General features: G+C 41.0%; 1 protein-coding gene and 1 long non-coding RNA gene across 3 annotated transcripts in view; one reads left to right on the forward strand and one right to left on the reverse strand.

Moving 5' to 3' along the window:
* Window positions 1-9726, forward strand: part of LOC126481675 (uncharacterized) — an 81181-nt gene extending 71455 nt beyond the window's left edge. The window contains exons 3-4 of the long non-coding RNA XR_007587613.1: window positions 9468-9535; window positions 9617-9726. This is a non-coding gene — a long non-coding RNA (uncharacterized LOC126481675). The remainder of the gene's footprint in view (window positions 1-9467; window positions 9536-9616) is intronic.
* Window positions 1-27853, reverse strand: part of LOC126481674 (xenotropic and polytropic retrovirus receptor 1) — a 285237-nt gene that overhangs the window by 37582 nt on the left and 219802 nt on the right. For both annotated transcript variants that reach the window (XM_050105607.1, XM_050105606.1), the window contains exons 6-8: window positions 17257-17627; window positions 10305-10452; window positions 1400-1600 (exon numbers count right to left, since the gene is read on the reverse strand). In XM_050105607.1, coding sequence (XP_049961564.1) covers window positions 1400-1600; window positions 10305-10452; window positions 17257-17627 — 720 coding nt within the window. The remainder of the gene's footprint in view (window positions 1-1399; window positions 1601-10304; window positions 10453-17256; window positions 17628-27853) is intronic.

A 27853-nucleotide genomic window follows, 5' to 3' on the forward strand; every position in this document is an offset into this window, starting at 1 on the left:
TCGTCCATTTTTCACTTCCATACATGGCTACACTCCATACAAATACTTTCACAAACGACTTCCTGACACTTAAATCTATACTCGATGTAAACAAATTTCTCTTCTTCAGAAACGCTTTCCTTGCCATTGCCAGTCTACATTTTATATCCTCTCTACTTCGACCATCATCAGTTATTTTGCTCCCCAAATAGCAAAACTCCTTTACTACTTTAAGTGTCTCATTTTCTAATCTAATTCCCTCAGCATCACCCGATTTAATTCGACCACATTCCATTATCCTAGTTTTGCTTTTGTTGACATTCATCTTATATCCTACTTTCAAGACATTATCCATTCCGTTCAACTGCTCTTCCAAGTCCTTTGCTGTCTCTGACAGAATTACAATGTCATCAGCGAACCTCAAAGTTTTTCTTTCTTCTCCATGGATTTTAATACCTACTCCAAATTTTTTTTGTTTCCTTCACTGCTTGCTCTATATACAGATTGAATAACATCAGGGAGAGGCTACAACCCTGTCTCACTCCCTTCCCAACCACTGCATCCCTTTCATGCCCCTCGACTCTTATAACTGCCATCTGGTTTCTGTACAAATTGTATATAGCCTTTCACTCCCTGTATTTTACCCCTGCCACCTTCAAAATTCGAAAGAGAGTATTCCAGTCAACACTGTCAAAAGCTTTCTCCAAGTCTACATATGCTAGAAACGTAGGTTTGCCTTTCCTTAATCTTTCTTCTAAGATAAGTCTTAAGGTCAGTATTGCCTCACGTGTTCCAATATTTCTACGGAATCCAAACTGATCTTCCCCGAGGTCAGCTTCTACCAGTTTTTCCATTCGTCTGTACAGAATTCGCGTTAGTATTTTGCAGCCGTGACTTATTAAACTGATAGTTCGGTAATTTTCACATCTGTCAACACCTGATTTTTTTGGGATTGGAATTATTATATTGTTCTTGAAGTCTGAGGGTATTTCGCCTGTCTCATAAATCTTGCCCACCAGATGGTAGAGTTTTGTCAGGACTGGCTCTCCCAAGGCCGTCAGTAGTTCTAATGGAATGTTGTCTACTCCTGGGGCCTTAACATATGCGACACAAAATTTTCACCACATAACCAGAAAAGCAAAATAATCCATTGTAAGAATTAATAAAAAAATAAACTGAAGGCAATGCACATAATTAATAAACAAAATGTGTATAAATAAGGCAGTGGATTACATGGCTATTCTTCTACAGTTTACAAAAGCTATTTTGTATCCTAAACAATTGTCACTTCATTTTACAAACTAAAATGTATCTGTCTTAAAATAATGCTTTCATTTGGGTAAAATAAAAATTAAAAAGTTATATTTCTATATCCTATGGCATAGAGTGAAAGATTTATTGTATCATTTCGTACTGTTACCTGAGTTCAGTGTTCGGAGGGTATTGAATAGTACTACCAGAAATGTAGTCGAGTACTTTCCAGCATTCACAAGATGGGGGAAAGCTTCCTTTGAATCACGATATCTTCTAAGACACTGTGCAAATCTGAACCATGCAGGAAGGCAGTTTACAATTGCTTTTGAGATAACAGCATTGGGCCCACATTCAGCTGTGTTTAACACTGTAAAAGAGATATTAGCACTAAATAAAGATATATAGATCTTTTTCTTAATTGTGCTGTGGAAAACACAACATGATGAGGTTGCAATTCAAAATGAAATACCGGTATCATTGACTGATAAAAATAGTTCCTACTTAATGCCTGAATAAACAGTTATTTCAGTATTTTTTTTCCTTTGTTGCTACAGATGTGGTAAGTATTAAGTTATTGCAGTACTTATACAATACAAAACAGGCAGTTCACATGCTTTTCAAAATGCCAACAATATGAAAATGATGGATTTCTACTCACAGAGTATAGAAGGCTTCGAGTCACAGACAGGCACAATCAAAAAGACTGCTAAACATTTAAGCTTTTGAACAAATAAGTCCTTCTGCCAAAATAGAAAACACACACACACACACACACACACACTTGGCTGCTGCATCTGGCCACTAGTGCCCAACTACAGACTGTTGTTGTGTATAAGGTGAGCAGCACTCTGCCAGGATGGATTGAGGGGGGGGGGGGCAGGGTAAGGAAAAGGCATGGAGCAGGAGGGTTAGGGTTACCAGGGCAGGGATGTGGGACAGTGCAGTGCTGCTTGTGGGAGTGTGCACAGACAGGATGGGCTGCTAAGGTGCTGAGTTGGGAGGCTGTGCTGGAAGGGGGAGGTGGGTAGGGGGGTGGGGGGAAGGAGATGGATAGTGGAGAGGGGAGAAGCAGAGAGGGGGAAAAAGTCTAGTAGGTGTGTGCTAGTGGGATAGAAGGTGCATGTAGATCTGGAGTGGGAGCAGGGAAGGCGATATGTAGCTGGAGGATAGATACTAGTGAAAGCTGAGGCTGGGGGGGGGGGGGGGGGGTGTTCCAGGAATGAAGGATATGTTATGAGGAGGAGTTACTATCTGTGCAATTCAGAAAAGCTGGTGTCAGTGGGAAGAATTCAGATGATTCAGGCTGTGGAATAGTCATTTGTGTGAAGCACATTGTGTTGGGCAGTACGTTCGGCAGCTGTGTGGTGCAGCTGTCTCTTGGGCACAATTTTCCAGTGGCCATTCATGCGGAAAGACACCTTGTTAGTTGTCCTGCCCATGTGGTTGCAGCTTATTTGGTAGGTCACAAGGCTGCTTTCACCACTAGCCCTGCCTTTGATGGGGTAGGAGATGCCTGTGACCGGTCTGGAGTAGATGGTAGTGGGAGGATGTACGGGACAGGTTTTTGCACCTAGGTCTGTTGTGCAGATATGAACCATGAGGCAAGGGGTTAGGAGCAGGGATAAAGTAAGGATGGACAAGGATATTGCATAAGTTTGGCAGACAGTTGCTTCAGTCCTGGGTTACAAGATGAATGCTTCTTTGTGGCCAGACAGTGGGTATGTAGGAGGTGGTGAGAGAGACAAGGCATGGGAGATCTGTTTCTGGACAAGGTTATTTTGGTCTGTGAAAGCCAAAGTGAGATCCGTGGCATATTCACTAGGTCACTACTGCTGCAGAAACCATGAGTGGCTAGACAGTGTGGTAGGTTCTTCTTGGTATGAGATGGGTAGTGGCTGTCAAAGTGGAGGTACTGTTAGTAGTTGGTAGGTTTGGCGTAGACAGGGGTACTGATGTTAGCTGTCCTTGAGATGGACATCAACATTGAGAAAGGTGGTTTTTTGGGTTGAGGAGGTCCAGGTGAAGTGAATGGGGGCAGGGAGGGGAGGGGGGGAGGTATTGAGTTTCTGGAGGAATATGGGTATGGTGTACTCACCCTCAATCTACGTCTCTAAGATGTCATCAACGAATCTGAACCAGGTGATGGGTTTTAATTCTGGATGGTTAGAAAGGGTTCCCCTAAATGGCTCATGAATGGAGTGGAATAGTATTGCAGTGTAGTGAGTGTATATTGGCATAACAGTGTGAGCCTGAGTGGTGTAGTGCAGCAGTGCTGACAGCAGGTGAATGTGGAATGTTGTCACTGTAATAATCCAACAAGTCCAACTACACACACACACACACACACACACACACACACACACACACACACACACATTGCAGGTCATCCTTACAATAGAGGGTATAGCTCCGTAGGGCAGGGGCATTGAATGCTTTGAAGTGTGTTTTCTGCAAACACAAGCAGAGAGGGCATTGCTGCACGAGGAGTTTCAGTTCCTCTATGTGCATCCTGAATCCATTCATGTTCCACTGTATAATCGGAGCCATCTATGAGGGGGGGGGGGGGGGGTAATACTTCCATCTGGATTTTCTGACGGGGAGAAGAGCCCACAATGGGTGGAGGCTCTGTTTTGGAGAGAGATGGTTGCCCCAATCCGACATCAAGCTCCATAGCCTCTAAAGAAGAATCAACAGAGATGTCAGAAAGGTCGATGTAGACATCGTCAGGCTGTTTTCTGCCTGATTCCACTAGTGTGTGACGTTTTGCCTTGGATTTTTTCCCTGGGTAAGACTTTGCAGCCACAACTGTGGTTGCGGGTGTGCAACATTGGACACTGTACCAGACAGAACCTTTGGAGGGGCAGGGAGCTCTATAATGTCAGCAACCACAGCTTTTTCTAAAGTTTGGGGGGGGGGGGGGGCAGGCTTAGAAATGACTGCATCATCACAAATGCAGGGACACACAGTTATTAGTGCCAACACTAGCAGCCTCCATTTGTGTAGTAGTGTCAGCTTTTTGTGTGGGCTGTTTAACAACTGAAGTGAAGGAGGTAGCAAAACACAAGGGTAGCATGGCTTTATAGAGCTTTTTTGCCTCAATATAGGGGATGTGCTTAATAGTTTTAAGCTCTTGTATCTTCCGATCTTCCAGATACACAGTGGAGTCCTGACTCCACACGGTGTGAGGCCCAGAGCAATTCACAAACTTCATTGGCAACAAACAATGGACACCTTCATGGGCGGCCTGACCACACTTGCCACATGTAGCTTCTCCACGGCACCCAAGAGTAGTATGCCTGAAGCATTGGCATTTGAAACACCACATTGGGTTGGGTATATAAGGCCGCACACTTAAGCGAAGGAAACCTGCCTTAATATGCTCAGGGAGTTTTGTGCTATTAAATGTGAGGATACAGGAGTTGGACTTCACAAAATCCCCATCCACCCTATTAATGATATTTTGTATGTCAACTACTCCTGCTAGAGCCCACTCATCTTACAGTTCCTCTTGGGGTATGTGCACCAGATCCCTGCATGTGAAAACACCTTTGCTGTAATTCAAGGTGGTGTGAAGCTCAGTTTCGATGAAGGAACTGGAGATGACAAAATCAAATAAGCATGACTACAAGCGAACCTTTAGCAAAGAAATGTATAATTAGCATAAGTTGTTGTGTGGGTGCAACACAAGAATGTCCGATTTTTGGCCCTGTAATTAATTTGTTATCAAATAGTTGTGTTAGGGATCCCGTACATTTGTCCAAAAAGTAAATAAGCACAAAAACTTACACTTACACAAAAATGCGAAACAGAAAGTAATGAAAGCTTAAACATTATTTTGTTCATGCCATAAATTGTACTTAAATATGCACAAAACAAAATTCCACAAAAACAATTCTTTCTTTTTTCATTAAGTTGTGCATATTATTATTATTATTATTATTATCATTACTATTATTTCTATTATTGTCTGTGGCCATAGTTATATAAATATGTTGATAAGCATAACTGTTATACAGCAAGCTCAAAATGTATAATCATGAGCTGCCACAGTCTTTATATGATTTATATATAATTTATGTAAGACTCTCTTATTTAAAGATTTTATATATTTGATTCTAAGAACTTCCTTACACTATAACAAAAGGCTGAGGCCAGGTGATACGTTAGTTTTTGTCTGAATGCAGACAGTGTTTTTAAGGTCTTGATGCAGCGTGAAAGTTTGTTATAGAATATACATCCAGCCATTTCAGGATCTTTGTCACTTAAAATTAAGTCTATTTGTCTACATGTGGTAGTTATCTTTACACCTAGTGCTGTAATTATGGATATTTTATTCAGCAAAGCTGTACAGTTTATTTTTAAGAATACAATTGTTTCATATACGTACAATGCAGGCACTGTAAGTGTAGTAACCATATAGTGTGAGTGCATATAATCAAACAGCACATGATGCAAGTGCCTCCATGGCTGCCCTTCGAGAGATCGTCTTGCAACCTGCACAGATGGTGTAGCAAGTACTGTGCTGTGTACACAACAGCCTAATATAAGCCTGGAACTCTGGGCTTTTGACCTCACTTGTGTTTACATGCTTTTTGTACACTCGCCTACGAGACAGTATATTAATGTGTTCTGTAAGTACAAGACTTTGTACTATTCTATTCTTAATTCAGTGTTGTTGTGCATCGCTTTATGTGGAAGCAGAATGAAACATAGTTAGTGTTACTTCTAACACTGTGTCTCTACAGTACTGCAACATACTTGGCAACAAGGGTGGGATTCTATTCCACATGTTTTGTTTCTTTGGTTCGATATACAGCCAACATGTCAGTGGAAGAAGTTCTTCAATCACTTTTTGAGCAACAGCAAGCTCTCGCCAACTGGCAGTAGGCTCTTGCCATGACACTAAACAATGTCGCAGCCTCATTGAAGCACCAGATTTCACCACAATTGAAGCCATCTCCTATGTTTCTTCATATGATGATTATGTGGAAGATTGGGACACATATGAAAAAAGCTTTTGGGTATATTTTCAAGGTTTTGGAGTCACTGCCCCCAACTTGCATAAGGCTTTATTTTTGTCATGGATTTTTCCTCGTGTTTATCACCTTTTGTGTCAGCTAGCTTCTCTTCAGAAACCTGGCAGTCTCCCTTTTGATGAAATGTATCAGTTGCTCTATACTTATCATTGTAAACATACTCATGTTGTTGTTGTTTATATTGAGCTCTACCATAGTCAAAAGTGGTTGCTAAAGTCATACAGACGTTGGGCAGTGGAAATTCATGGGCTTAGCCATCATTGCCAGTTTGTTACTAAAGCCCGCCAGGACTCTTACACTAATTTGATGGATCATGAAGCTGTAATATGCCTGGTTCCAGATAGGGAAGTTAGTGAATGTGTGGTACAATGTGAAAATCCTCCTCTCACAGACGTCCTGAACATTCCTCAGTCTTTTGAAGTATCTAGGACAGCAGGAAATCAGATAGAAGCGTGGTGTGAAGTAGCCTTTCCTCCTCGGCCACCATTGGTTAGCTTACAGGGGGAAGACAATGATGCAGTTGTGCAACTGCAGCCTTGATGCCACGTGGGGCAGCACTGCACTAAACAGTAACACCATTCAGTGTCACAACAATGGCTGTGTGCTCCTCTTTCATTGTGCCCTTATTGTTTTGTTCAACATGGGCGGGTTGAACGCCCAAAGTATTGGACAATGTGCAACCATTGTAAAAGAAGGACATGATGTGCTTGCATGCAGTTCTCAATGTCCTTCACCAGACATTAATATGCATGTGATCAATGTTTCCAAATTGATGCCAGCCCCAAGCAAACTCTACACTGAAGTATGTGTGATGGACAAGATGTAAAATATGCAAGTGGACATGGATACAGCAGTGAGTTTGTTACATTCTCAAACCTATGCAGTGAGTCTGGGATCATCAGCATTACAAAGCAGTTGTTCAGATTTTGACCTTTCTAGTAGTCAATGATGCAACACTGAAAGCTTATTTCGGCTAGATGCCTTCAAAATTTTTGGGTTCTCTATTTCTGATGAAATGCTTCTGGTATTCTATCAAGTTTCATACCAACAAATAGGTGCAGTCTGCTCAGAATATTCCTCCAGTTTACAGAAGGTTCAGGGTGTGATAGCGATTTCAAGATTCACATCACAATGAAACCGATGACTTGCCCCCACTTTTTTTCCATTTATTTGTTTGTTATTGCTTCAGGATGCAAAACAGCTGAGGTTATAAGCGCCTGTGTTATAACTTAAAGTGGTCAGTTACTGAATGAATTTGAAGTTTATAATGCTTGGAGCCTAATCGACTGGAGTAGAGGGACAGCTAAAAATGATCACTTCCCTTTTGAGGAGTTTACTCGAAAGGTTGAAAACTAAATTTCCTTCACAATATTACTACAATGAATAAAAAGTAAAATTTAATCAACAGCTCATGCTGTATCTGCTAAAATATGTGGTAATTCAGGTTGCAAACATACATTGAAACATGAACAGTACAAAATAAGCCTTGGGTCAGAAAATAGCACACTGTCAATGGCTGGTTGCAGGAAGCACAGAGTGGTGTGGGATTTCCATTAAAAAAATTATGGTGACTGAAACAGCAGTGCCCAACACACAACCTAGGCAAAAGTATGAGAAGGGCAAAAGGAAATTGTCCAAACCATTGGGAGGTGCTTAATTTCCTAATTTATTCCCATGTAGAGAGGACCAGTGTTCAGGCCAGAGGGACTCATTCCTGTCTGCGACAACACACACAAATCAGAAGGGATAAAACAGCCAAGGGAGGCTATCGAAATTCGCACCAGGGAAGATCTTATCAACCGAGATTGCGGTTACAATCTTAGCAAGGCTTGGGACCCAACACTGAATGAAATTAAGAAGACTCTCAGCAAGAAGTATTAACTGGTGACCAGGACGGATGTAGCAAGCACATCGAAGCTACGACAGATTCCGACGCCCACGTCTTCGCGACCGCCAGCGCGCGGACGCGGACAGCAAAGAGAGCGACCCGCGGGGGGAGGGGATTTAAAATTGCCAGTCCAGTGGAGAGGTGGAGCAGCTGGTCCATAACTCAAAACCCAGATGAAAAAATATATCACTCACCCTTTTCCCAAGGAAGTCCCTGATAGACTGTTGAGTTCATATAGTTTCACTCCAGTCAGCGACTGTAATCAGGTGGAGATGCTTCATGGCTGCCAGCCATGTATGCTGCATCATCTGCTCAGGCCAACACCTGGCCACCCATCACCGATGCCATCCAATCTCCATCTGGGCCTGTGTGTTTAGCCAGTACCCTAAATGAATACCAGTGGTTGTCCATCACTGCTGATGCCACTCTCTCTGCATTGTGCGCTCCTCCAATGGCTTGGTATCATGACACTGCAACCAGATATATCCATGAGTGACCAACCATGCACCAAAGAGTCCTCCATCCACGCACTCAGCTACACCATCTGTGCCAGCCCCTGTGGTGCAGTCCACACCTCATCCAGCTACAGAACTATCTTTGCTCTGGGTGCTGCTATCGGCACCACTGCCAGGTGGAGTAATCAGTGCCGAGCCACCTCCATTTCTGCATCCTATCGCCACTGCCATCTTCTCTGGTGCCTCCTTTGCTGAGTGCCTGCCTGGCACCAGCCCCAGCACCAGTATCACCAGTGCTCTCTTACAGCGTGTTGTGGGGGAGTGGGTGCCAATCCTGTCCATGCCTGTGCTGTTTCAGACCATATGCTCCTGTGACAGCAAGACACCTGCTCCAGCAGTCATCACCTACTGATGAAGACATGGACATCTCCACAGTGAACACTATTCTCCAAGGGGGAAGGAGTGTTTTAACACTACAGTGTGAGCATGCTTAACCAAACAGTGCATGATGCAAGTGTCACCACAGACAACCAAGAAAGGTTGCCTCAGAACTTCGACAGATGGCACAGCAAGCACTGTGTCATGTGCACAACACCTCAATATGAACCCATTGCGCTGGGCTCTTGGCCTTAGTTATGTTTACTAGCATATTGTATGCTCACCTACAAGACTCTATTTTGATGTTGTCTTTAATTATGACTTTGTACTGACCTATATTTCTTTCAGTATTATCATGGTTCTATGGTTCTCTTCATGTGGCAGTACAATATAACTTGGTCATTCTTACTTCTGATATTGTGTCTGTCCAATGTTACAACAATCAGTATTTGGAATTCTTTAAATTTATTTCTGCAGGACTGCCTTGGTGATACATTTCCAAAGCACCTGCCAGCCATCTATTGCAGTCCAAGTAATTTACATATGTACGTATTAGCTGCACGTATACAGGTATACAATACGAGATGTGCGGATGAGTAATGGTGAACTCAGTATCATGTTCCCAGATTCCTGACACAGACAATGGAGGATATTGTCAAAAGCTTGGAATTTTATAACAAATTAACATAATAACTTCACTGAGAAGATTTTGTGTAACAAATCCATCATGAAGGACTTCAACATTGTATTTAAGGACTGTTGATATGGTACACATGAAGATCTAGATCCTGTGTTATGACTACTTGTCCTAGCTAATTTTTATCTTCTTTGACTATTTCTATGACATTAGTTTGTAATATTCAAGATATCTTTATTCAATGTCTGTGATTTCCAATAAAAGTAATTTTCTGATAAACATTCCTTGTCTACAAGTATTTTATCAAACATTTTATATATGTTGTTGTATTATCAGCTAAAAATCCATTTTTTAGTAAGATGCTTATTGTGCTTTATGGAGTTTAATAAAGAATCTTTGTTTTTAACTCTAGTTCTGGCTAATCTATGTAATTTGCTGTGCTGTTATCTGTCTCAACTGCCAGTAGTTATCCTTTCCACATTTATCAGGATAGAGATAGAGATAGAGAGAGAGAGAGAGAGAGAGAGAGAGAGAGAGAGATTTGGGGGGGGGATGGTGATTGAGAGGAGGGGGGGGGGGGGGCAGGGGGAGCAGCTGGGGAGGAAGGGAAGGGGGTGAATACAGTTGGATAGGTGTGGAACAGTAGAACACTTCTATATTCCACTTAAAGACAGTACCTTGAGCATCAAACCAATTGCCATTGTTTATGTAAAAACAGATGAGAAAGTGGAAATCTAAGCATGCACCCACAAGGCTGTTCAGTTGATCTGCAAGCCAGAAATCAGCAAACCCAACATGGAAAAAGGGTGCTGCAATTATCCGCCCCTGTTGATGAAAATGAAAATACAAATTTCATACAGCTGATTATGGGAAAAATTTGTACAGAGAAATCAAATTTGTCTTTCACAATATTGGGCAACAAAGAGCAACAAAAAAATTAGTACTTGCAGATCTCATTGCAAGACAACTTTTAGGGATGTGGACTGAATCATGGTATACAGTATATTAGAAGAGAGAAATAGCTGCTGCAAACTGTTTTTCCATGTCTGTGTTAACAATTTTCTATGGTTATCATTAAACTACTTTTACAAATCTTTGTTCAACAGTTGTACAAGATTTCAGTGAACCTATTACTTTGAAAATGGCAACTTTTTACAGTTATACTGATCAGTTAGGCTTATTTATCTGTTATTTCTTGTTGACTATTTACATGGATATACCGGTTACTGTTGAGGAAAACAGTTAGCTATGTAATATACAAATAGATATCTTTTACAGTGTCTATTTACATGGATATATTGGTTACTGTTGAGGAAAACAGTTAGCTATGTAGATATCTTTTACAGTGAATCTTTTAATCTTTCATACTACTAATAAAGATTTCCAAATGTAGATCATAAAATAACATTTCAGAGAAGTGCCTAGATTGATATTCTTTTATTTGTCCCCAATATTTTTGTTTTTCAAATGTTGGTTGCCATGGAATAATTTTTTTGGTTGCTTTTCAGTGATACTAATTTCTTGACTGGACGTGGGTGTCTCATTAAACATTTTTGCATCAGTATGTAAGACTTTACTCACAACCTTAGAGAAATATGCAGATCCCTCAAAGAAACTGTTTTTGTGTCTTATATCATGAATATTGATGTGTCCTCCCAAAAAAGTTTATTGAGAAGAAACTTCAAGAATGATGATTCTCTTCAAATCATTCACATATCTCCTCCTCCTCGTCCTCCTCCTCCTCCTCCTCCTCCTCCTCCTCCTCCTCCTCACCATCTTCATCATCATAATCTTTTATCTTCATTATTTTTTTCACTTTGTAATAGTATTCACTTATCAGTGTTACATAATATTTTTATTGTTCATTTTCACTATTTTTTAACTTTGATCTTTATTACCTCAAAAGATAATTCTGAAGGGTAATTAAAGCAAACATATACAAAATATAAGTTTTTGGCTGTGAGTCAGCACAGAGTATATTTAACATGCTTTGCATTTATAGATAAGTTTTATGATTAGTTTATTTTACTGTAACTTGCTATCCATCAAAACATCAAGAAATGTTACATATTTTTCATTTATTCATTCGCTTGTCATCTTCTGTGGACCTCATTAAGAAGACAAACATCCAGGGGTGTGGAACAAGTCGAGGTACAATTTAAAGAAGCTGCTATAACTGTATTAATAATTAACTATAACTTACCAGAGAGGACATTATCATCGTTGATAAAGAACGTCCGTCCTCGGAGACCAAAAACAGGAAAAGTTAACGTAATATTGGTAAACTGCAGGAGTATCCAGGGCAAGGTTCCTGAATTAGTATCTCTTATTGAAGGAAATAGTGCGCATATAGTATTAGGAACGGAAAGTTGGTTAAAACCGGAAGTGAACAGTAACGAAATCCTAGACACAGAATGGAATATATACCGCAAGGATAGGATAAACGCCAATGGTGGAGGAGTATTTATAGCAGTAAAGAATTCAATAATATCCAGTGAAGTTATTAGCGAATGCGAATGTGAAATAATCTGGGTTAAGTTAAGTATCAAAGGTGGGTCAGATATGATAGTCGGATGCTTCTATAGACCACCTGCATCAGCAACCGTAGTAGTTGAGCGCCTCAGAGAGAACCTGCAGAACGTCGTGAAGAAGTTTCGTGATCATACTATTGTAATAGGGGGAGACTTCAATCTACCAGGTATAGAATGGGATAGTCACACAATCAGAACTGGAGCCAGGGACAGAGACTCTTGTGACATTATCCTGACTGCCTTGTCCGAGAATTACTTCGAGCAGATAGTTAGAGAACCAACTCGTGAAGCTAACGTTTTAGACCTCATAGCAACAAATAGACCGGAACTTTTCGACTCCGTGAATGTAGAAGAGGGTATCAGTGATCATAAGTCAGTGGTTGCATCAATGACTACAAGTGTAATAAGAAATGCCAAGAAAGGAAGGAAAATATATTTGCTTAACAAGAGTGATAGGGCACAAATTGCAGAATATCTGAGTGACCACCATCAAACGTTCATTTCTGAGGAAGAGGATGTGGAACAAAAATGGAAAAAATTCAGAAACATCGTCCAGTACGCCTTAGATAAGTTCGTACCGACTAAGGTCCAAAGCGAGGGGAAAGATCCACCGTGGTATAACAATCATGTATGAAAGGTACTACGGAAACAAAGAAAGCTTCATCATAGGTTTAAGAGTAGTCGAATCATAGCTGATAAGGAAAAGCTGAACGAAGCGAAAAAGAGCGTAAAGAGAGCAATGAGAGAAGCATTCAACGAATTCGAACATAAAACATTGGCAAACAATCTAAACAAGAACCCTAAAAAGTTTTGGTCATATGTAAAATCGGTAAGCGGATCTAAAGCCCCTATTCAGTCACTCGTTGACCACGATGGCACCGAAACAGAGGACGACCGAAGAAAGGCAGAAATACTGAATTCAGTGTTCCGAAACTGTTTCACTGCGGAAAATCGTAACACGGTCCCTGACTTCAGCCGTCGCACGGACGCCAAAATGGAAAATATTGAAATAAACGATATCGGAATTGAAAAACAACTGCTATCACTTAGTAGCGGAAAAGCATCTGGACCAGACGAGATACCCTTAAGATTCTACAGTGATTATGCTAAAGAACTTGCCCCCTTTCTATCAGCAATTTATCGTAGATCGCTGGAAGAACGTAAAGTACCTAGCGACTGGAAGAAAGCGCAGGTCGTTCCCATTTTCAAGAAGGGTCATAAATCAGATGCGAATAATTATAGGCCTATTTCGCTTACGTCAATCTGTTGTAGAATAATGGAACATGTTTTGTGTTCTCGTATTATGACGTTCTTAGATAATACAAATCTCCTTCATCATAACCAACATGGATTCCGCAAACAGAGATCATGTGAAACTCAGCTCGCCCTATTTGCCCAAGAAATTCACAGTGCCGTAGACACTGGCGAGCAGATTGATGCCGTATTCCTGGACTTCAGGAAGGCATTTGATACGGTTCCGCACTTACGTTTAGTGAAAAAAATACGAGCTTACGGAATATCGGACCAGGTTTGCGATTGGATTCAGGATTTCCTAGAAGAAAGAACACAACATGTCATTCTTAACGGTTCAAAATCTGCAGATGTAGAGGTAATTTCGGGAGTACCGCAGGGAAGCGTGATAGGACCTTTATTGTTTACAATATACATAAATGACTTAGTTGACAACATCGGTAGCTCCGTGAGGCTATTTGCAGATGACACGGTTGTCTACAAGAAAGTAGCAACATCAGAAGACTCGTACGTACTCCAGGAGGACCTGCAGAGGATTAATGCATGGTGCGACAGCTGGCAGCTTTCCCTAAACGTAGATAAATGTAATATAATGCGCATACATAGGGGCAGAAATCCATTCCAGTACGATTATGCCATAGGTGGTAAATCATTGGAAGCGGTAACGACCGTAAAATACTTAGGAGTTACTATCCGGAGCGATCTGAAGTGGAATGATCACATAAAACAAATAGTGGGAAAAGCAGGCGCCAGGTTGAGATTCATAGGAAGAATTCTAAGAAAATGTGACTCATCGACGAAAGAAGTAGCTTACAAAACGCTTGTTCGTCCGATTCTTGAGTATTGCTCATCAGTATGGGACCCTTACCAGGTTGGATTAATAGAAGAGATAGACATGATCCAGCGAAAAGCAGCGCGATTCGTCATGGGGACATTTAGTCAGCGCGAGAGCGTTACGGAGATGCTGAACAAGCTCCAGTGGCGGACACTTCAAGAAAGGCGTTACGCAATACGGAGAGGTTTATTATCGAAATTACGAGAGAGCACATTCCGGGAAGAGATGGGTAACATATTACTACCGCCCACATATATCTCGCGTAATGATCACAACGAAAAGATCCGAGAAATTAGAGCAAATACGGAGACTTACAAGCAGTCGTTCTTCCCACGCACAATTCGTGAATGGAACAGGGAAGGGGGGATCAGATAGTGGTACAATAAGTACCCTCCGCCACACACCGTAAGGTGGCTCGCGGAGTATAGATGTAGATGTAGATGTAATTAAACTGCTATAAATTATTAATTATTATTGAAGCAGTGAAGTTAACACCATTGCAGCTAATTTTTTCAAAAAAAGTGAGTGAGGGCATCCTCAGTTGTATTAAATACCTGCTTTTCACCTTCTATTTTTAGCTTAATCTTTGCATAACCACACTGATATTTGTTGTAGAACCATTCTTATCTGTACCCAAGTAGCTAATAAAATAGATGGTTGATATACTTATCTTTAATTTACAATAATACTTTAGTAGATACTTTGCCATATTGGACCTTGCTAAAAAAATTTTGTATCAGATTACAGTAACCCACTCTGAACCCTAGACAAGAAATCAGAATCTACGAGGGTTGTGGTGCCAACAACATCACTATCAAAACTGATTAGCTGGTACAACATTATTTTCAACCCCACTGGCACCTCTAATCAGATGGTGCTTGTCATCAGGAGCACCCTCTGAAGAGACCATGCCAAACTCTAGCCTAGATGCAGGTCCTGGGCTGATCTGAGCTGTAATGTGATCAGTAAGGTGTACACTGGCTTGGCATATTGGTTTAGTTTAAATGTGTTTATGTTTTAGACCCTGTTCATTACTGGCAAAATCCTGTATTACTGTGAGCCCAAGATCTTGGTTGGAATGCTTACTTAAAATAGCTTGCACTGCTAAGAAAGTATTCTGTAACAGATCTCAAATTTGCAGCAAGATCAGGTGAGTCCCTGCTAGTTTTGTGTGTAACTTATCTTTACAGAAGTAAGAATGTTGTTTTTCTGTCTTGGATCAGGTTTATGTACATTGAAAATCAACAAAACCTGATTTTTATCAGATGTAACAAATACCATTAAGGAGAAAATGCTCTGGGAAGGGATATCTTTGAGGAAGCCTCTACTGTGTTCAGTTATCTACTTTTCTGTGTAGTGTCACTGTTCAGTTTTGTTGAATGATTAAATGTTTTACTGTATCTACATTAGCATGCAGATAATGCTATAAGATACTATGGAGTGAAAATGTGTAAAAATGTAAGCAACCTGGACTTCAAGCTGATATTGTAACAGGCCCTTCTAAGTGTATTTAATACTGTCCTAAGACTTAACTGCCTGAAACAATACAGCTAGGGTCAAAAAGTGTTTATTTTACAAAAGTGTGTAGTAATAGTATCATGTAGCCAGTAACCGAATATGTTCCAGCAGCTGCTTCAGAAACCTAGGGATCCTTACACTCATCTTCCAATACATTTATTCCCAAATGATATTTGTTGTTAATAAAAAGAGTGAATTTAGGATAATCTGTGAAATTTACAACCACAATAGTAGAAGTAAAAATGATTTCCATGTAGACAGAGTCCCCATCTAGGGTTCAAAATTGAGTTATATATAGAGAAGTGCAAAGTCCTCACAGACTGCCATCAGCCTCAAGGTAGGAAATTGGAATTCCTTAAGTATTCAAAAATAAAGTAAAGTAAAATAAAGAAATACCTTATTAGCCAACCCTTCTATAATTAATCAGAAATTTAGACTCAGGGATATAAATTATGATTAACTTTAGTACTCTTATTAAATAAATTTCACTGCTTTAACATATGAACAGTTGACAGCAGTCTCTAAATACCAATAAGTTACAAAAATGCTGAGTATGAAACAGAAGTTAAGAGCAAGAGCAGCAAGATTTTTAAAAATTTTATTTTACTTAGTTTTTATTTAATTAGTGGAAAAATGAAGCTGGCTAATAATATTTGTACCTGAGTGGTAAAGAAACAGGAGCCCAGTTTCCAGAAAACTAGGAAGGATGCCTTTATTTAGTGTGGATTTCAAGTTTGAAATATGTACACAAATTTGAGGGGAATAATGATTTAGTTAGTCAGTTGAAAAGTATGAACACTAACACTGTCTAAGTGTACCATAGACCTGGGCACATCCAAACAAGATGGTCAAACAAGATTTTACTATGATCTGAGGTCAGCTTGAATATGTGCTTTCTTATGGGAACTTGGTGTTTGTTAATTGGATTGCTTCTCATAATTGTTGTGTGCTTTTGTTCTTTAACATTATTTGGATATTGCTTTGGAATTATTTCATGTGTTGCATATAGTCACCCCACACCTCTGGTTGTCTGTTACATTAAATGTGTCCTTAAGTTTGGTGAACTAAATCTCTTGTCTAATACAGGCATGATAGAATGGTCTCATGACTTCAAATATTTTTAGCTAGCACTGGTTTCTTTCAGAAGTTGTTCTCCCCGAAAGATATGCAGATTGAAAAGCGATCACTTGAGTGCAGGTTGTTAACTTTCCACTGAATATCATCAGAGAGAAGGAGGAGGACATAATTGAAGACCGATGGCCAAGAACAGCTCTGTAGTATTGTTAAACTGCATGACCAATGCATGTTTAGAAGACATATATTTTTATCAGTACAAAGCTTACAACAGGTCACAGAAACAGATGCTACTGTGTGATCAGACAACACTATTTGTAATTGTTTCTCAGAATTATACTTTATATCACAGAAGATAGGTGTCCATTACATTAAAAGTAACTATAGCATAATTATCATCTTTGTCAAATTGCTACTCACCAGAACTTTCATAGTCCACAGCCTGGCCTCATATCTGAATGTCCTCACAGGGTTAACCAAGAACACAACCATTAAAATAATAAGAGACAGTGGATTTACATAGGGTGGTATACTAAGAGATTCACTGTATAAAAAGCTCAGTACACTTAAGGTCCAAACAACTCCAAATATAGCAGCCAGCTCCATCAAATGCTGTTCAGAAAGATGATTTCGAGGATCAAGTTCAAAAATAAGCACATGATTGACCCCAGAAGATCGCCAACCATACACATTTATGCCCATCAGAAATAAAAATTCTATGATCAGGAGTGGACCTCGATACAGCTTAAAAGCAGTCTTCAGGTTATCAGATCCACCATTATGGAAAATTGCTGCAATGATAAAAATAGGATGTAAGTATTACAAATATTAAACAATTAGACTTTGCATGTTGTATTGAATACATCACAGTTTTAAACAAAAAAACATTGTTTCATCACACCACAGCATTTGATGTTTAGTCACATGTTACTTAAATACACTAGTCTTGGTGCAAAGGTACAAGGTGTAAAACTTTGCGTCTGCCATTTTTTCCCCAACATTTGAGGCTTTAATGAAACAAAATGCTTACACATGTATCATTCAAAGTATTTTCCATTGCTGGCCACTACTTTCTCCCATCTTTCTGGCAGTGTATGAATCCTATGTCGAAAAAATTGTTAATCTTTTCAAGCGATCCAGGAATTGATCCAATTGTGACTTCTTCATGAGATTGGATGTGTTGGTCAGCCAGCCAAGCGCCATTGATCTAAACAGGTGAGTCAGAGGGAGTGATGTCTGGAGAATACGATGATGGGTGGGGTAGAATTTCCCATTTTAACATTTGCAAGTATGTTTTGACCTCTTTTGCAACGTGGGGTCGAGCATTGTCATGCTGCAAAATCACTTTATCACGCCTCTTGCTGTATTGTGGTCATTTGTCTTTTAATGCTCTGCTCAAACGCATTAATTGTGTTTGATAAAGAGCACCTGTGATTGTTTCACTTGGTTTTGACACCTCATAGTACAAGACGCCACCCATGAAGTGTGGTGAGGATGTGATGTCGCCATGTTGTATCGTATACCTTCCGCACGTCAAAAACGATGGCAACCAGATGCTGACAGTGGGCAATTGCCGTATGGATGGCAGACTTCAGGCAGACCACATTATTGGTGGCAGAGTGGCCCTTACGGAATCCACCCTGAGATGGAGCCAGAAGGCCCCGGCTCACCACGCATTTGAGCAACTTGGACAGGACGTTGCTAAGGCTAATGGGATGGTAGCTGTCCACGTCCAGTGGTTTCAACATTGGTATGATGATGCTTTCTCGCCATTGTGATGCAAACTCACCCTCAACCCAGATATGGTTGAAAAGGTCGAGAAGGTGTCGCTGGCAGTCCACTGAGAGGTGTTTGAGCATCTGATAGTGGATGCGGTCCGGCCCAGGAGCTGTATCAGGGCAAGCGGATAGGCACTTTGGAATTCCCACTCACTGAATGAAGCATTGTACGATTCAGGGTGGCATGTACGGAATGAAAGGTTCCAACGTTCCAACCCCTCTTTCAGGGAGTGGAAGGCCAGAGTGTCACCTAACCATAGTCCAAACCTGTGATGGAGAGGTACGGATGCCAATGGTGGAGACATACCTTCCCCATCACTCCTGTTTCCATTGGCGAATAAGGTGATGGACTCAGGCACGGACCTACTTAAAGGTAAGGAGGTATTCGAGTGATGGGTGCTACTTATGACATTGGATGGCCCGTCTGCAATCTCTAATCACCTCAGTGATCTACGGCGACCACCAAGGCACAATCCTTCACCGAGGGGACCAGGAAGAACAGAGAATTGCAGATTCTGCTGCAGAATTGATGCCGGTGGTTATGATGTGAACCACCACATCAATGGCATCATGAGAAAGAGGCTCAATAGTGGCAATGAAGGCGAATGAGTTCCAGTCAGCCTTATTCAAAGCCCACCTTGGGAGGCACCCAGAAGAGTGACGCTGTGGCAGTGACAGGAAGATTGGAAAGTTTTCACTACTGCACACTCCATTAGACAAATGGTAGAAGGCCAGGGCTGCAGACCGAAAGGTCGTTGACTGAGTATGTGCCATGCGCCACACTGAAATGGGTGGAGGCATCATTATTTGAGAGGGAAAGGTTGAGCTGTGCCAACACTTGTACAGTGACAGTGCCTCGTCCTGTTGCCACCAAACCATCCCACAAAGGTTTATGGGTGTTTAAGTTGCCCAGTAACAGAAAAGTTGGTGGCAGTTGGGCAATCAGCGCAGCCAGTACATGTTGTGGGACATCACCATCCAGTGGAAGATAGATACTGCAAACAGTAACAGCTTGAGGCATCCACACCCTAACAGCGACAGCCTCTGAAGGTGTTTGAAGAGGTACACACTCACTGTAAAGAGAGTTAAGGATGTAGATGCAGACTCCACCAGATATCCTTGCATAAACTGCTCAATTCTTATAATAACCCTGATAGCCATAGAGGGTGGGGGTTTGCATCACCGGAAATCAAGTTTCCTGGAGAGCAATGCAGAAGAAAGGGTGAAAGCTGATAAGTTGTGGGAGCTCAGCAAGGTGGCGGAAAAAACAGCTGCAATTCTACTGGAGAATGACATTGTCTGCAGCTGAAAAAGGCATGAAGGGACAGAGGAGGCAAATTATGCCACCAGGTCATCTACTGCCACTGAAGGAGAGCCTAAGTTGAGAACCATTACGTCTGAGGTGGGGGGCGAGATTAAGGTCGTTGGGGGACACCAAAATCTGCAAATTGTCCTCAGACGCAGAGCTGGTAAGAACAGGTGACACAGAGGCAACCTGAACCTCTTCCTTCTTACCCAGCTTCTTCTTCTTCTTCTTCTTCTTCTTCTTCCCTTCCCCATGCTGCTCCTTTAAAGCAACCTGGGAGGGAGTCGCAGGAGGGGGGGGGGGGGGGTCAGGGACAGACAAAGAGCAGAAAACTCTTCAATCTGACACTCAAGGCTCCTTGAGTCACTCACTGATGTCAGCTGTCATGCTGGAGCTTGCCTTAGAAGTTAGACTTCCAAGGGACCCTTTCTGCACGAGAGAAGCTGGAGGAGGCTGGCTTACCTCTGGTTGGGGGGGGGGGGGGGGCTCCGTTATCCTCGTCAATTTGAGGATTGGTGTCCAATGTCCAGAAGAAGCAGTGTCCCCCATCATGGACATGGGGGAAGAGTCAGGGCAGCCCTGAGGGCCCACTGGGGGTTTAACAACTGCAGGGACAGCCGTCTCCAATGGGGGCAGCGGAGTCATAGTCACAGCATAGGATGCAGTCATTGAAACAGGATTAAGGCATTTGTATTTTCTCTTTGCATCTTGATAGGTGAACCTGCCCAGGTTTTTGATTTCCATTATTCACCACTCCTTATGGAAAACAGGTAGAAGGGTGAGCAGGGGGAGTGGCGCTTCCCACAGTTGGCACAAATGGAAGTAATAGATAAGTGAACAGTAACAAAATGCAGACTTTATTGTAATGTTGTAGATATTCTTTCCTATTGTGTTTCCTACACTGAGAAAAGCTACCACAATACCCATACTCATAATATCAACTGCAGTTGTTGTTGTTGTTGTTGTTGTTGTGGTCTTCAGTCCAGGGACTGCTTTGATGCAGCTCTCCATGCTACTCTATCCTGTGCAAGCTGCTTTATCTCCCAGTACCTACTGTAACCTACATCCTTCTGAATCTGCTTAGTGTATTCATCTCTTGGTATCTCTCTAAAATTTTTACCCTCCACGCTGCCCTCCAATAGTAAACTGGCGATCCCTCGATGCCTCCGAACATATCCTACCAAACGATCCCTTCTTCTAGTCAAGTTGTGCCACAAACTTCTCTTCTCCCCAATTCTAGTCAATACATCCTCATTAGTTATGTGCTCTACCCATCTAATCTTCAGAATTCTTGTGTAGCATCACATTTTGAAAGCTTCTATTCTCTTCTTGTCCAAACTATTTATCGTCGATGTTTCACTTCCATACATGGCTACACTCCATACAAATACTTTCAGAAACGACTTCCTGACACTTACATCTATACTCGATGTTAACAAATTTCTCTTCTTCAGAAACGCTTTCCTTGCCATTGCCAGTCTACACTTTATACCCTCTCTACTTCAACCACCATCAGTTATTTTGCTCCCCAAATAGCAAAACTCATCTACTACTTTAAGCGTCTCATTTCCTAATCTAATTCCCTCAACATCACCTGAATTAATTTGACTACATTCCATTATTCTTGTTCTGCTTTTGTTGATGTTCATCTTACGAGGGCAGTTCAATAAGTAATGCAACACATTTTTTTTCTGAAACAGGGATTGTTTTATTCAGCATTGAAATACACCAGGTTATTCCCCAATCTTTTAGCTACACAACACTATTTTTCAACGTAATCTCCATTCAATGCTACGGCCTTATGCCACCTTGAAATAAGGGCCTGTATGCCTGCACGGTACCATTCCACTGGTCGATGTCGGAGCCAACGTCGTACTGCATCAATAACTTCTTCATCATCCGCGTAGTGCCTCCCACGGATTGCGTCCTTCATTGGGCCAAACATGTGGAAATCCGACGGTACGAGATCGGGGCTGTAGGACTGAAGTTTTGTGAGCTCCTCTCGGGTGCGAAGACTTGTGTGAGGTCTTGCGTTGTCATGAAGAAGGAGAAGTTCGTTCAGATTTTTGTGCCTACGAACACGCTGAAGTCGTTTCTTCAATTTCTGAAGAGTAGCACAATACACTTCAGAGTTGATCGTTTGACCATGGGGAAGGACATCGAACAGAATAACCCCTTCAGCGTCCCAGAAGACTGTAAAGATGACTTTACCGGCTGAGGGTATGGCTTTAAACTTTTTCTTGGTAGGGGAGTGGGTGTGGCGCCACTCCATTGATTGCCGTTTTGTTTCAGGTTCGAAGTGATGAACCCATGTTTCATCGCCTGTAACAATCTTTGACAAGAAATTGTCACCCTCAGCCACATGACGAGCAAGCAATTCCGCACAGATGGTTCTCCTTTGCTCTTTATGGTGTTCGGTTAGACAACGAGGGACCCAGCGGGAACAAACCTTTGAATATCCCAACTGGTGAACAATTGTGACAGCACTACCAACAGAGATGTCAAGTTGAGCACTGAGTTGTTTGATGGTGATCCGTCGATCATCTCGAACGAGTGTGTTCGCACGCTCCGCCATTGCAGGAGTCACAGCTGTGCACGGCCGGCCCGTATGCGGGAGATCAGACAGTCTTGCTTGACCTTGCGGCGATGATGACACACGCTTTGCCCAACGACTCACCGTGCTTTTGTCCACTGCCAGGTCACTGTAGACATTCTGCAAGCACCTATGAATATCAGAGATGCCCTGGTTTTCCGCCAAAAGAAACTCTATCACTGCCCGTTGTTTGCAACGCACATCCGTTACAGACGCCACTTTAACAGCTCCGTACAGCGCTGCCACCTGTCGGAAGTCAATGAAACTATACGAGACGAAGCGGGAATGTTTGAAAATATTCCACAAGAAATTTCCGGTTTTTTCAACCAAAATTGGCCGAGAAAAAAAATGTGTTGCATTACTTATTGAACTGCCCTCGTATATCCTCCTTTCAAGACACTGTCCATTCCGTTCAACTACTCTTCCAGGTCCTTTGCTGTCTCTGACAGAATTACAATGTCATCGGCGAACCTCAAAGTTTTTTTTTTTTTCTTCTCCGTGGATTTTAATTCCTACTCCAAATTTTTCTTTTGTTTCCTTTACTGCTTGCTCAATATACAGATTAAATAACATCCTTACACTTGTCCTCTAGCCATCCCTGCTTAGCCATTTTGCACTTCCTGTCGATCTCATTTTTGAGAATTTGTATTCCTTTTTGCCTGCTTCATTTACTGCATTTTTATATTTTGTCCTTTCATCAATTAAATTCACTATTTCTTCTGTTATCCAATGATTTCTACTAGCCCTTGTCTTTTTACCTACTTGACCCTCTGCTGCCTTCACTACTTTATCCCTCGAAGCTACCCATTCTTCTTCTACTGTATTTCTTTCCCCCATTCCTGTCAATCATTCCCATATGCTCTCCCTGAAATGCAACTACCATATAGCAGTTAGTAACTTTTTGTATTGTGAACATGTGTGTACTGTAATTATATTGACACTTCTAACATTTCAGATAACCTGTGAGGTCTCTACAATAATAAAATTCAATTCAATTCAAACATTATATGAAGTAGTGGATGTTCAACCCTTAACAAAACAATGAAACAACATTACTTTCACAATTCCTTTTCCAATCTGTCCTGCCACTCTTGGCAACATTTCATCCATTACTGTGATGAAAAGCAATGGTGATAGAGCACTTACTTATTTTAGCTCATTTCTCTGCTACAGATAATATCTTCTCTCCTATCCCAACATTTATGCAGCTTAGATTTCCTCTGCACACCTCTTACTTTCCATGTGATCAATTAAATTGGTGCACAAGTTCATAGCATTTTTGTTTTGCACATTGGTAATCTGGTTGCTATAGGTTTTTTTATTGATTGTCATTTTTTATTTGTAGTTCACTAGTGCTATTTGAGTTAACAGATTGTCATTTTGTCATTTGGAGATAGTGAGTGGGGATGTGGACACTAGAAAATGGAGTGCCAATTGGAGAGATCAGAACATTTCAGACATATTTTTCTGTTTGAGTTCAAAAGAGGGGTGACAGCTGTGGAAGCAGCAAGAAACATTTGGTAACATATGGGATGGGGATAGTGCCACTAGACAGAACATGGCAAGAGAAATGGCTTTAATGAGGGTCATCTTGATATGACTCTCCAGTTTCAGGAAGATCTTCATAGTTTGAAGAAGATTGTTTAAACACATTAATCCACAATGATCCATATCATTGTACTGAAGAACTGTCAAATATGATGAACTGTGAGCATTCCACTATTATGTGGTATTTTATCCAGTGGGGAAGGTTCAAGATTTGGTTGTGTTGGTACCTCCTGCTCTAAGCCAAAATCACAAAAAATTGTCAGCTGGCCGTTTGTGCATCCCTGAGTGCTCAACATCAATTGGCTCATGAACAACACCAACCATTCCTATCCTGTATTGTTTCTGGTGATGGGAAATGGTTTCTTCATGCTAACATATGGAAAATAAAGGATTGATTGAGCCCAAATTAAGCAGCAATTCCACATACAAAGATCTGCACACATTCACAAAAGATGTGCATATGGTGGAAGAGTAGTGTACTACGAATTGCTTCCCCTAAGTGTAACCATCACTGCTGACATTTATTGTCATCATCTGAGATGTCTTGCAGATGCAGTCCAAGAACAATGACAAGAAAGACTGTATGAAGTGAAGCTACTCCAAGATAATGACCACTGGCATTCTGCTAGACTGGTAAAAAAAAATTTTAAAAATATACTCAAGGACTGGGTTTGAAAGTCATTCCAAGCAACCTTCTTCACCTGATCTTGCACCCTCAGATTTCACCTTTTCTGCTCTCTATCAAACAACCTTCAAGGAACTTCTTTTGTAGATGAAAATGTGCTCTGAACATGGCTCAACAAGTTCTTTGCCTCAAAACCACATGATTTCTGCAATCACAGAATCAGAAAGTTACCCCAGCATTTACAGAGTGTTGTAAATAGTGAATGAGAATATATTACAGATGATTAATATCTCTGTTAAGCATATCTGTTCTGTTTGTTAAACTTAGGAAAAAATACTATGAACTTATGCACCAACCCAGTAATTGCCCACCCTATTGTTCTTTAAAGTTTCCACACTTTCCTTTTGCATATACTATCATATGTATCTTCTACACTGAGGAAAGCTACCACATCATCCATACTTCTAATAGTGATCTTGTAATTGTCTTATTTCATAAATTGGGTCCATTATGAACCTTTGTGGTCCAAAGCTATGCTTCTTTTCTCATCAGGTCCTTTCTGTTCTGCCCTGTATCTTCCTTTCTTCAGTCGTCTCAAATCTCTGTGCACAATGAAACAAAGATATGATTTTCATACAGTTTTGTATGTTATTGTGCAAAAATATCCAAGAAGATCTTTGAAAGCAAGGTAGAAGAGGGTCTGTACTGGGAGAATTTATTTAGAAAGAATTATAAAAGTCCATGGGATGCTTTGGTGTTTAGTATACTTGAACAGATTGGGAAAAAAGAGTATATGACAAAGTTCTTAATTAGACAGTTGCATATTTTGTAAACATTTCACTTCCAAATACAAAGTGTGAATGAAATACTGGACTATTCCATGAAGTTTTGGGATTGCAAATGGATGATGCTAACTTCTTGCCATTGTATTTCAGTTGACAACCATTCAACTGTCTTCAGATGAGTGTTTTGCGCTGGAGATTGCTGGTTCACAATGTTAATTTTCTACCATAAATTAGTGCAGAGAACAGGCATGAAAGTTTCCTTTACATGAGTGACCTCTGTTGAGTTTCGTACCCTCTTAGAATGTTGTTCCATCTATGGTGCACAGGTTCATTTGTAATGGTGATACTACATACATACTCTCTTGGAATGTGGGCTTACAGAGTAAAAATTCACATGTAAAATTAATAAATCAAGTGTCACTAAATTTTTTTTTCTGTAGCTATTAAGAAATCAATAGGCCTCCTACCCTATCCAGTTGAAAGCTGCCATAATGACTAATAAGATCTTCCATCAAATGTATTTCCACTCATTCCTTAATAACTAAATCACGGCCAAGATTTCTGTGGCAGAACAACTCATAGAATTCCATACAGCAAAACAGTGCTTGAATATGGGAGACTTACTGGGCTGCAAAAGGCAAGTAGTGCACCTTTCACATAGAGAGAGAGAGAGAGAGAGAGAGAGAGAGAGAGAGAGAGAGAGAGAGAGAGTGTGTGTGTGTGTGTGTGTGTGTGTGTGTGTGTGTGTGTGTGACCAATTTAGGCTGTGCCACACTGACAAGGTATTCTGCAGATTCCAGCCATCTCCAATCCAGGATCATCCTTTACCAAACTGAGAAGGGCATGTCATTGTAGGCTGCTTTGGCATAATGTTTCCTTAGGAACTTGCCTAATTTCAACAAAATATTGTCAACATATGGGAGGAATGCCCTGGACTTGAACCACTCCTCCTCCTCATGCTCATGTGGCTGGTCATGTTTCTTCTTGTTTAAGGCAATGCTTACATGATGTGGAGAATATCCATTATCTTTGAACATAAATTGTAGGTGTTTCAGCTCCTTGTGTCTATCAGACACTACATGTACTCACCATATGTTGGGTGTCCATAGTTTGTGAGGGGTCATGGTAGTCAGATGCCTGCAAATCCAGGTCTGTATGTGTAGGTTTACAGTAGATGGAATGCCTCAAGGATCCATCCACTTTCTGACTGACCTAGATGTGCAGAAATGGGAGACAGCTGTCCTTCTCCATGTCCATTGTAAACTGGATATTCTTGTGAACTGGATTCAAATGCTGCTAAAAAACATGACAGGTCTTCCTCACCATGGGGCCACACTACAAAAGTATCATCTACGTATCATGAGACGCCTTTTGGTTTAAGTTTGGTTGAATCGGTGTCCTTTCCTCAAAATCTTCCAAAAAAGACTTTGCTACCAGAGGGGAGAGAGGACTACCTATGACAACACTGTCACTTTGTTCAAAATATTCACTGTTCAATAAAAAGTAGGTTAAGGAAACATCATGATGAAATAAAAAAAGGTCATGATGAATTAAAAAAAGGTCATTACGAAACACCACTGTTATGTCAGTTATGAACTTACTGCTGGTGAGTGACAGTGAATCCATGAGAGAACCCCTAGTGAAGAGACATATGACATAAAATCTTACTAATAAGTCCAATTCACTGAGTTGATGTGACCTCAGTCTACTTACCAGAGTTGCAAAAATGATGTGAGACTTTTCCCACAGAAGGTATCAGTAGAGAGAAAGATGCCTACCTAAGTAATATGTCAGAGCACCGATATTGCTCACAATAGCAGGTAATGGAAGACCTCCTTTGTGGATCTTGGAATGACCCAAGTACCAGAAGATTGGTAAAGACCTCACAAGAAGATTAGAAAGGAAAATGACAGTACTGTTGAATTTTTCTTTTGTTCTGCAGAAGTTGCAAAAAGATTAAGACCTCACAGCTCTGTTCCACCAAGTTCGTATGGTCTTCTGAAGATCCACAAAGAAGGTCTTCCATTATGTCATCATGCCCTTTTCTCAACCTACTTTCTATTCAACAGTGAAAATTTGATCACTTTGATGGTGATGCCGTGGGTAATCCTTTCTCCCTTCTGGTAGAAAACTCTTGTCGATGACTTTGAGGAGAGGGCACTTGATATGGCTGAAATTAAACCAAAAGTCTCCCTATGATATGTGGATGATATTTTTGTAGTTTGGCCCCATGGTAAAGAAGAACTGTCACATTTTTTGCAGACCCTGAATTCACCCCATGAGAATACCCAATTCACAATGGATATGGAGAAGGGTGGCTGTCTGCCATTTCTGAACATGTTGGTCAGATGGAAATGGGGCAATCTGTCTACTATAAGCCCA

Source organism: Schistocerca serialis, chromosome 5 (genome assembly GCF_023864345.2).
Source record: "Schistocerca serialis cubense isolate TAMUIC-IGC-003099 chromosome 5, iqSchSeri2.2, whole genome shotgun sequence".
In the NCBI taxonomy this organism is placed as follows: Eukaryota; Metazoa; Arthropoda; class Insecta; order Orthoptera; family Acrididae; genus Schistocerca; species Schistocerca serialis.